The sequence below is a fragment of the Punica granatum genome, chromosome 6, assembly GCF_007655135.1.
Source record: "Punica granatum isolate Tunisia-2019 chromosome 6, ASM765513v2, whole genome shotgun sequence".
NCBI classification, from domain to species: domain Eukaryota; kingdom Viridiplantae; phylum Streptophyta; class Magnoliopsida; order Myrtales; family Lythraceae; genus Punica; species Punica granatum.
The window spans coordinates 17089712-17100210 of record NC_045132.1 but is presented as its reverse complement, the minus strand read 5'-3'; the positions used below and the strand labels follow the sequence as shown (position 1 = coordinate 17100210).

Genomic DNA, 10499 nt, shown 5'->3' with positions numbered 1-10499 from the left:
ATCATTTCGTGTAAATGCTCATGTTTTTATTGCTCCATAACATTATATCAAGCCATGAATGGCTCAATCGGTTTCCCTGATAAGTATTTTAACATAAATATTTTCATTAATAATCTATTATTCGATAAATTTTACCCATTCATCAATTGTAAAATCTGTCATTTAATTCAAAAAGAAATGATTTTGATTACAAAAATAATTTAAATAACAAAAATCATCTTTCAATGTATAGGTTCAAAGTTAAAACGGCTTGGCTGATTAGGTTGTTTGGATTTTGGGCCAAAACATTGGGCCGAAATTGGAAATCCCAGTCCAGACTAGACCTAAGCCCAGCACTTCTTGTCACCCGTCGTTCTCATCTAACGGCCTACAAGGATCCACGTGTCGCCATCACATTCCATCTTGACCTATCTCTATGCCATCTTCTTCTTCTCCCGAAACCCTCTCCATCTCTCCCTCTCCCGAAACCCTTCCTGCGCCGAAGGGTCGTCTTCTTCAGATCTCTCTCCGCCGACGATTCTCATCTCCCTCCGGCCACTTCTCGTCACCGACCATCCACCATGATGCAGCAACCGGCTCCGTCGACGGACCCTCGCGCCCAGCAGCCGTACCAGCAGCAGCAGCCCTGGATGGCGCAGCAGCCTCCGGCGGCTCAGCCGGTCCCTCCCCCCGCGGGTTGGACCCCTCAGCCGGTCCCACCCCCGCAGGTGCAGCAGTATGGGGCCCCTCAGGATCCCGGCTCCAACGAGATAAAGTCTCTTTGGATCGGAGACCTGCAATCATACATGGATGAGAACTATATCCTTAACTGCTTCGTTCACACTGGAGAGGTACCCTTCACCTGCACGCCATTGTTATAGTGTTAGACGTTTTCTTAGTATCTCTTTTGTAGCTTTCTTGATTCTTGAAGATTTGCCTAAACCAGTTGAGCTTTGATAGTTGCGATGAACGATTGACTGAAGAATCAATGAGCAACATATGGGTTTTATTTAAGTATTTGATTATACCTTAAGCATGTCTGTCGTCTATGAATGATTGTCGGGCCGTTTGCAAACAAGAATGGCACTTCAAATAAAGTTGAATCTTGAAGCTTGAAATTGCTTTTAAAGGGAATAATTATTCCTTAGGTTCGGACTTGTATAAATGACTTAGGTTCTCTTGTCCGGTGAGTAACTTTCTCTTTGCTTTTGGTTGTCTATGTCAGGTCGTTTCGGCAAAGGTGATTCGTAACAAGCAAACTGGACTGCCTGAGGGTTATGGTTTTGTTGAGTTCGTATCTCGAGCTGCTGCGGAGAGAGTTCTGCAGAATTTCAATGGCACTCCGATGCCAAGTTCTGAGCAGACCTTCCGTATGAACTGGGCTACCCTTGGTCCTGGTGAAAGGCGCCAAGATGATGGTCCTGAGTATACAATTTTTGTTGGAGACTTGGCTGCTGATGTCACGGACTACACATTGCAAGAGACATTCAGACCCCACTACCAGTCAGTTAAGGGTGCTAAAGTAGTTACTGATAGGGCCACCGGTCGTTCCAAAGGTTATGGGTTTGTTAGGTTTGGTGATGAAACTGAGCAATTACGTGCCATGACTGAGATGAATGGAGCATTCTGTTCTTCCCGTCCCATGCGTATTGGGCCCGCTGCAAACAAAAAGACTGCTGGTGGAGGACAATATCAGCAAGGTACTTTATTGATGATACTGTTGCGACTTGTGAAGACTCTTTTGAATTTTGTCTTTGCTGCTTTTACATATGCTGAATTCGTATAATCTAATCTTTGGTTATCTGTTGCATTTTATCTTTTGTTGAGATTGATCTAGGAAGTTGTAAGTTGAATACCTTTAGCAATATCATAGAGATGGAATCTTCAAACCTATGGTCTTAAGTTGGTGCCGTTTCAGTTCTATGCTCCAAGATAGGGGGAATTTTCCGAGGCATTTCCTTCCTGTACTATTTGTAAGTTTGGGCACATGTAATTCCATAAAACAAGCAAAAACTTATATAAGACTCATGTTCTCTTAAAGCAGGAGATACAAGAGGCTCTCATTTCGGGGGCCTGGAACTGATTTCAGCTGAAATGATTCCACTTTTATGCATGGCCTCATCTTAGGTCAGTGATCAAGTCATTTATGTCATAAGCTTTTTCTTTTCCTAGTAGCATTCTTAATGCTGCAGTTGGATTTGCTTCTACACTTCCATATAGCTGAAGTGATTCCAGTTAAGTTAAATTCAATACGTCTCTCTCCATAAGGTTATTTTGAGTGGAAGTAATTGAATTTTCCTTGGCCTAATGCAGCTATAATTTTTAGCATACATAGTTAAAAATACCCGTTCTTTGAGGGAAAAAAAGGCTCATCAGTCATAGTAGTCTAATTTTTCAGAGCAGTTGTAGTATTTAAACTATTCTCCTGTTGTAGGTTCACTTCCAGTTTACTTCTGTCCTTTGACATATAAGTTTAATATCAGATTTTAAGGACTGGAAAATTTCTATTATGGACATTGTTGAAGTTTCTTCTGGCAAATTTTCTCTGTAATACATTATTGGGCAGAGCTTTAAGAGTGTCTACCTCAAATAAGTTATTGCTGATATTGCAGTGACGAATTTGCTTTTCCTTTGAATTTAATTTAGGAGCAAGAATTATATCTATAAGTTTCCTTGCATGTCATTTTCTTACTACCCTAGGTGCTTATTGAAGTAGTATTCACATCTCATGTCTTCCAGAAAAATGACTGCGTTGTTGTGATTTTTTTTATGTTTAAGGGCTTCTATTATCCCTTTGCATTTTACTTCTCAGTAATGAGTACCAGGCAATCGGGTTAAAAGAGGAGACTGAGAGTCTTCTAGTGCTTGTGGTAGTGGAATTTCTTTTGAAATGACATGACTTTAGATGTTTGTGCTACAAATGGTTGACAGGTAAAGATTTAATTGTTAGGATAATTAATGGGCATCCGATTTCTCAGCCACCATACATCGTTCGCAACCCTCCCTGCCTAATAAATGCTATAGCTTTAGTGTACCTATCACAGCTCTTTTGATCTCTAGATACTAAATTTCAACTCACTACTTGAATGTGAGAGAGAGATTGGTGAAGTGGCCCTGCGTATCAGATTGTGCTTGGACTTATGCGCATCTTGTATTTGTTGGTTTAGTAAGGAAAGCAACATTAATATTACTGATTCTCATTAAATAACTTCAAAAATCTCTTGAGTTTGTTGATGGGTGCGAATGTCAGTTACTGAAGTTTTTTGAGTTTAGCGGGGGGATAATTTGTGTTACTTGAATTTCTGATTATCTTTATAGGTTTGGTAGACAGTGCACTTGTAAATGCTTGATTGTAGCAATAAAATCTGATATGTTACAATCTTCATTAAGAGCTATCTGGTGAGGTGCTGACTTTTGAGCATTCAGTGAACTGACTGTCATGTTGATCTATACTGCATAGATGTTGTGTATAGTCTGCAAAGCCTACTGGTTGCAAAAATTGGTCGGGAAGTTTTAGTTATACTTTAAATGTTATAGATTATAGATCTTATACTGAGTTTGGAATGAGTTATCAAGCCTACAATCACTTTGTGTGTGTGTTGCATGCTACGTCTGGAGAGTCAATTGATGCTTGGGGGTTTGGATATATTATTAAATGGTATATGATTAACTCTAGAAGTGTTAACCTAGCAAGATGCAATGCTGCTTCTTGGTGTGTCTGGCGTAGAAAACATCCACTAGGGGGTAGAGATCCTGTCTATGAGCCCATCTACTTTTTATGATATATATCAGTAGCATCTGGAGAGAGACGTATCGGATTACTGCAGCTTTACTTATTCTGTAGGTGGTATGCTCGTCTTTGTAGACCCTTTTTCTAATCCCCTTATGTTCAGGAGAAGAAAGAGGAATAGCTTCAAAGCTGCCTTGGGGTAATAACAGAATAGAATCTTGGCTACTCACCTCCTAGACTCCCTTCCTATTGGTCGACGGGAGCCTTAGGACTTGGGACTCTTGGGAAAAAGGATATTGTTCTAACCATTGCATGTGGAAAGACCTCTCTCTTGGTAAACTCCAATAGTTATCATAGATTCGTGCATCAATTTCTTGCAGTAGAGATTATCCTTGACCTCTGGTTGTTATTTTGCGGATTTCGCCCTTTTTTACATTCTTGATCTGTAGTTTGTATTGGGAAGGATGTAATTATGCGTGTCTTCTCAAGTAAAACAGAGCTGCTATATATATACTGGAAAAGGTGTGTAGTGACAGCACGCTTTGCTACTTGGAAGATTCCCTTCCATACTTTGCTGTTTTCTAGTATTCATAGAAGTTCCTTAAATTGACAGTCTGTTTTTTCTTTTGCATCTGAAAAGTGTAAGAGCTCCTTGTTAACGTTCCCTCCTCTGATGCATGTTGGCAGATTTCATTCTTGAAATATGTTTTCATATCTATTTGTTATTTGCAGCTAGCTACCAGAATACTCAGGGAAGTCAAGGCGAGAATGATCCCAATAATACAACTGTGGGTAGTCATATTTTATGTTTATGCTGTTATTGTTCTACTGGGCTGTTGACCCTGTTCCCTGTTATTGATGCAGATATTTGTGGGAGGATTAGATCCTAGTGTTTCAGACGATGTTCTGAGACAAGTTTTCAGTCAGTATGGGGAGCTGCATAGCGTTAAGATACCATCAGGCAAGCGTTGTGGATTCGTCCAATTTGTCAACAGGTAAAGGTTTCATTATAGTGCTGGCAATATTTGTATTTCTTCTGACCTTAAGCTGTCGCTTAGTAGATCGAGTTAATTAACGAAGACTTTCAAGGGCATCAACTCAATGAATTTGGCATCTGCTTGTGTTTTAGGAGCTGTGCAGAACAAGCACTTGCAATGTTAAATGGTACCCAGTTAGGAGGGCAGAGCATTCGACTTTCATGGGGCCGTAGTCCTTCGAACAAACAGGTAACAGGTCTTTTGGATCTCTGCAGATTCATTGGTCTATTTCCTATCTGGGCAAGCTATAATGCGAGCTGTTCTGTGATGTTCAGGTTCAACCTGAGCAGGGACAATGGAATGGTGGTTATTACGGTTATCCACAGGGTTATGAGACGTATGGATATGCACCTCCACCTCAAGACCTGAACATGTATTATGGAGGGTACCCGGGATATAATTACCAGCAGCCTGCAAGCTACCAGCAGCCTCAGCAGGTAAATTTTTGTATGCAGTTTTTGATGCTTCTATTTTAGCTTCTTTACTTGCTTTTTTCTTCCAGTTTTGGAAATGAGGAAGGAGAATCTGTTAGGAAATATGTTAGTAGGGGTGGAAAGGGATGGTTTCATTTTACTATTAGTGAAATGAGTGAAGGAGTAGGAGGACAGTAAAATTGGCTGCTTGCGGCATTCAATCTCTTTCTTTTTTTTATTGACCATGGTATAAATATATTTCTGATGGTATATGTTCTTCCTTACTCGTGCAGTAATGAATTCATACATTTCGAGTTTGGGTAATTGCTCCCAGTCCGTGACATTCAGGAAGGATGCCCTGCTATTAAGGGTTTCCCGTCTGTTCCATCTTCCAAGGAATATGTAGACCGTACTGTTCTCTTGATTTCTTTTTTTCTTCTTCCCCTTATGTTTACTGGATCTGTAATCTGTTACGGTTGGATGGATCTTGTGGTGCACACTCCTTATCGATTGCAACTCAGCTCTTAAGACTCGTATATTACTATGTTATGATCCGTATTCTCGGTATGCTTTTTTCCATGCGATCTGTTTTGTGGCTCGTAGTTTTGCCTTGTCTGTTTTACAATATAGACCATCGGAAGTTTGTTTGACTAACGAACCGTGTTGACTAACTGTAAAACAGCTGCAAAGTCATGTCCTTGTTATTTTTGGCCAATAAAATCGGGGAGGCTTTCAAATGGGAATCGACACAAAACTATAGTATAGCCAATACCGGAGTTACCATTGGTCAGTTTTGTCCATCGTTCCCAAACTGAGCCTTTCAATTGCCGGTGTCCCCAAAGAATCATGGGTGATATTCTTATGGTTGCACATAAATTGCCCCACCGATAGATAAATTAGTAATTTGAAATACGTGAAATTATGTCTTCTACGTAGTTCATTTTTTTTTTCTTGCGAGTCATGCCTTGATGGTTATTCGTAAAAATTGGAAGGAATGTTAAGATCCGATGCTCAGCCATGCGAATTGAACATTTGCCAACGGCATGTTTGGTTGGCCATGGGATGGATCACATTACGGATTTATTGGAATATGGTTTAGATTTTGGATTTACTAGTAATATGTATATATAGTTCCAATTACTATTCATCTAAAAATGTAACTTTACTCTCATAATCGTAATATAAAACTAATGAGAGATTCGTATTAGACAATTGCAACGCTCCACCTCGTTGGTAATCAGTACTACTTCGTGTACGTAATAGGAGCTCAAGTACTAATGGTGCGTTTGGTTTATAAGTAACATTTTAAAATCAGACATTGATTTTGAAAAAGGATGATGTATGGGGTTCGCCCTTCGACTCCTCTACTGCCTCTCCGGCCGCACTGCCGGCATCCCTCCATCATTGCCATTGTCGATTATCCGACGGCACTCTCGGGACTGTTCTTGAGTCGAAAAGACCTAATCTAGCCTTGGTAAGGTCAGATTCGGCTTCGCAGGCCAAATCTAGCTCAGGGGCTCATGGAGCAGCTCTAGTCCTCTGAGTAACTCAAGCTCCCAAGCTACCCAAGGCTCATGAGCCCCTTTGGCTTGGCTGAATCAATTCCCTCATTCGATGAACTCGAGGCTCGAGAACCCTATGCCTAGGTTCGCGACTCCAGGGTGACACCAGCCATGGGGTTTATGAGCCCCAAGCTTGTTGGATATGCAGCTTCGATGAGCCCCAATGTGCTTTAACAGCTTCATCTTTTTAATAATTGATGATTTTAAATAACTCGTTACAATTATATTATCATGATAATTATACCAGGGCCGATTTATCTTTTGATAATCGTTTTCTTTTTCTATTCATATAAATTCATTACTTTTCTATTATCTTCAACCAACCAATCAAAATTTTCCCGCAATGCAATTCAATTTCCCACTATATTCGTTATACGATATATATTTTATTTCCAATCAGTTACATTACAAAAGAACCAAACAAACAAAACGTAAGAGTTCATGTTGAATTTAGATGTACCCCAAAGACCCGCAACCCAACCATCTAATTAAAATCAAATCATAAGATTCCAACATCATAGTATTTGCATTTCATAGATTAAATATGCAACCGCATCATTATGTGCAACATTCCATAGAACCGAAAGTTTGCCCATATTGGCATCCCAAAGCAGGAAAAGCAAAGCAGTCTCATAAGTTACTTATCATACAAGACAAGAAGCGTGGAATGTAAGTGAATAGCAGTCAGTGTTGGCACCAACATTGGGGACTAGTCACTCTATAAATAGAGTTTCATCCATCTACTATAGGAGCTTTTACTTACAAAAAGGCCTTGTGATTGTTAGCCAACCTCGGAATTTAAGATAACATCATCTGATGCTTGGTCCTTCTCAAAACAGCATTCAAAATGTTGGCTTATAAATCAGTGTCTACTCATACCCTCTCTAGCTCGCTGTTTATTTTGTTCAGCTGCTCCTCCAGTTCCGACCTCCACCCTTTGATTAGCCTCTCCTGCTTCTCGATAAGCTCGCTCTTCGTTCTCAACTCTTCTTCCATCATCGCTATTTCCTGTGACATGTAAAGAAGGAAAAGAAAACAATAGGATAAATAAGATCCTTGAGCTTTCGAAGCCTGTTTTAGCAGCCAAAACGAGGTACCTTTCTAAGTGTCTCTGCCTTTGTTGGTTGATCTTCACGCTGCAGACTGATGAAATAGAGTTGAAGCTTTTTCGCCGCCTCCATGAAATCCCTTGCATGCCTCTCCACATCAACTGAAAACATTAGAGATCAGTGCCAATGCATATGGGAACTCACCACATTTGGTGGGTTATTCAGCACAAAGAGCAACTCGCCCCAAACTCAGAGTGTTGTTCATTAAAAAGAAGAAGATAACTCAATGCTCCACCCAAATCAGGAATGTTCAATCAAACGAACGAAAAGGACATAGCCCAGAATTTAGATGACTATCTTCATAAACAAAATCCACAGACAGATAGAATCCACATGGTAACTGATGTTCATCTGTCAAAAAGCTTTACCCCATCGGCTGACATCTCACATCGGTTAATTGTATAGGGAAATGCAGCCTGAGATACTTTTTGGACCAAATAAAACGTGAGATACTTTCTTAACAGTATAAACATGAGATACTTTCTTATCAGTATATAATTTCACAAGAGGCCCCGGGAAGGCTTTTCAACCCACTGCAACTATTTTATGTATCAATTACAAAGAAAAAGCTTCACATCCATCTATCTAATTCTCCCACTAGAGCCTGCGAAAACTGATCTGCCCCGATATTCTTTTGACGGTCAGGAGACTATAGTGATTAAGAAGGACAGAAATTCTATCACGTCACGTGCTAACTCAATACGATGTTTCATCCACTCAGAATTCATTCTCTAGCGCAACAATCACTCGATGGTATCCAACACGAATTCATATTCCGCGATTCCAACCCAAATAGTTTCTATGGCAGCATGGACTCTCAACTGAAACCCTACAAAGACTTTAATCATGGGAAATTAGGAACCCTCTACTATGATGTAATGTGACACTTCCAGAACAAAACAGACAAGCTCAGTAGAGAAGAGAAAGGGAAAGGGGGAAGATTATACTGACTCTGATGGGAAGGGTGCGGGGAGCGGTCGATGGCCTGAAGCTCTCGGGCCGGCAAGCACGGGAGCAGGGCAGCCTCAAGGGCGGCCACAAGAGCCATCGTATCTTCCTTGGGAGCCTGTGGAGACTGCATCTGGGAGTCCGCCTGGTTCTGCTGGTCCGCCATTGATCGGAAGCGGCCGTCCTTCCAACGAAACCCAAATCAACAAAAGCTGCACAAAAGCAACAAGCTGTAAAGAACCACTTCCTTCGACGTATCATCCGAATTTGCGCCCAGAAACCTTTCAAATTGTTTGCGAAATTGACTACCTTTTGATCAGCCCAACCAGTTCTTGACATGAAAAGACTGAACAAGCACCGCAGCTTCAGCTCCTTCGCGTCATCATCATCTGATTACGAGGTCGAAGCTGCGCGAAGGAAGAGAGAGAGGACCGAGAGGTTGAGCCACTCAGAGCACAAAAGAACGACGCGAAAGGGAGAGACGGAGATGCGGCCGCCGTCGTCTTCGGCGAAATGGAGAACAGAAGTGGAAAGCTAAGGCCATTCAAAGATAATTATTTTTAACTTTAATTTTAATTTTAACTCAACACGCTGCACAATAAAAATACATATTTCTCAATTCAAAAATTTTAACTTTAACTTTAACTCAACACGCTACACAACAAAAACACACGTTTCTCAAGTCAAATTTATAATCACATCTCATTTGTCTTTTTTCACAATCAAAATCAAAATCAAAATCAAAGTAATTTTAACTCTGAATCCAAACGGCCCCTAAAAACTGCGAGGAAGCCTTTTTTTTGTATTTTAAAGTAGAAGTTTGGTCCTGAAAGATTGGCGAGCCAACACTTTAGTCCCTAAAAATATTTTTGTCAACGATTTGGTCCCTGAAAGATGATTTCGTCTACCAATTTGGTCAAACCATTAAGGTTTGGTTTGGAAGCGTTATTGCTGAAACAAAAATGCTGAAATATAATTGTAAAAAAATAAGTGTTGATTTCAGAATAAGTTAAGTGTTTGAAAAAAACTAATTTAAAATTGTTGAAAGTAAAAAAAATGCAATTATTAATAATTGAAACAGAATAATCAGAACGTATTTCATAAGCACCTATTAATCTGCTTGAGAAAATCACGTTTGCAACCACAATTTCGATCCAAATCGTGACTTTGTAAATTATTACTAAACACTAAACTAGCTTAAAACTATAAGAAAAAGTGATTATAGAATCTCCTACCGCACTTCCAAATAAACTTTAAATAGGACAATGAAAGACTGATGTGACATGCACACGTGGAACAATGCACGAATATAATGTATACGCACACCTGAATACACACATGGGGTTTCGACATTAAAAAATATATAAAATATATAAAAGAGGAAATTAAAAAAAAAATTTGGTGGAAAGCCGGCGTGGGGGCTCCACCACCAAAGAGATTGCCAAAGACCATAGGGACCTCCGGTGACCTCTTTGGTTGGAGAGGTCCTTGGCGGGGGAACCCCCTATTCCTTCTACTTTCGAAGGGAGAAGGAATAAATGGGGAGCTCCTGTTTTCTTTATTCCATTTTTTATTTTTAATATTGAAATAGTAAAACAACGTTATTTTGATTATTTAATATTGTTAGTGACAATATTCATTTGTTGCCCCTTGAACAACTGCACCAAACTGGTAGATCAAATAATCATTTAGGGACCCAGTCGTTGGCAAAATTGTTTAAG

The 10499-nt window shown here is 40.0% G+C and overlaps 2 protein-coding genes across 2 annotated transcripts; one reads left to right on the top strand and one right to left on the bottom strand.

Moving 5' to 3' along the window:
• The first annotated feature begins 442 nt into the window (after nucleotides 1-442).
• On the top strand, nucleotides 443-5736 carry LOC116210750 (polyadenylate-binding protein RBP45C-like). The gene is made up of 7 exons (XM_031544781.1): nucleotides 443-830; nucleotides 1205-1679; nucleotides 4442-4497; nucleotides 4574-4704; nucleotides 4839-4935; nucleotides 5022-5183; nucleotides 5453-5736. Exons 1-7 carry the CDS (start codon nucleotides 561-563, stop codon nucleotides 5453-5455), a joined length of 1194 nt encoding a protein of 397 aa, XP_031400641.1. The 5' UTR covers nucleotides 443-560; the 3' UTR covers nucleotides 5456-5736.
• Nucleotides 5737-7236: 1500 nt separating this feature from the next.
• On the bottom strand, nucleotides 7237-9308 carry LOC116209808 (mediator of RNA polymerase II transcription subunit 28). The gene is made up of 4 exons (XM_031543515.1): nucleotides 9088-9308; nucleotides 8782-8990; nucleotides 7819-7931; nucleotides 7237-7729 (listed from the first exon to the last, which is right to left on the bottom strand). The coding sequence occupies exons 2-4, from the start codon at nucleotides 8942-8944 to the stop codon at nucleotides 7595-7597; spliced, it is 411 nt and encodes a 136-aa protein (XP_031399375.1). The 5' UTR covers nucleotides 8945-8990; nucleotides 9088-9308; the 3' UTR covers nucleotides 7237-7594.
• Between the last annotated feature and the right edge of the window lie 1191 nt (nucleotides 9309-10499).

What these genes read in the sequence shown, in the direction of transcription:
- LOC116210750 (XM_031544781.1), top strand. Translation starts at nt 561, where the DNA reads ATGATGCAGCAACCGGCTCCGTCGACGGACCCTCGCGCCCAGCAGCCG. An exon ending in GCTTCGTTCACACTGGAGAG is followed by an intron (nt 831 to 1,204) that starts GTACCCTTCACC and finishes TGTCTATGTCAG; the next exon opens with GTCGTTTCGGCAAAGGTGAT. An exon ending in TGGAGGACAATATCAGCAAG is followed by an intron (nt 1,680 to 4,441) that starts GTACTTTATTGA and finishes TGTTATTTGCAG; the next exon opens with CTAGCTACCAGAATACTCAG.
- LOC116209808 (XM_031543515.1), bottom strand. Translation starts at nt 8,944, where the DNA reads ATGGCGGACCAGCAGAACCAGGCGGACTCCCAGATGCAGTCTCCACAG. An exon ending in CCCGCACCCTTCCCATCAGA is followed by an intron (nt 7,932 to 8,781) that starts GTCAGTATAATC and finishes TAATGTTTTCAG; the next exon opens with TTGATGTGGAGAGGCATGCA. An exon ending in AGGCAGAGACACTTAGAAAG is followed by an intron (nt 7,730 to 7,818) that starts GTACCTCGTTTT and finishes TACATGTCACAG; the next exon opens with GAAATAGCGATGATGGAAGA.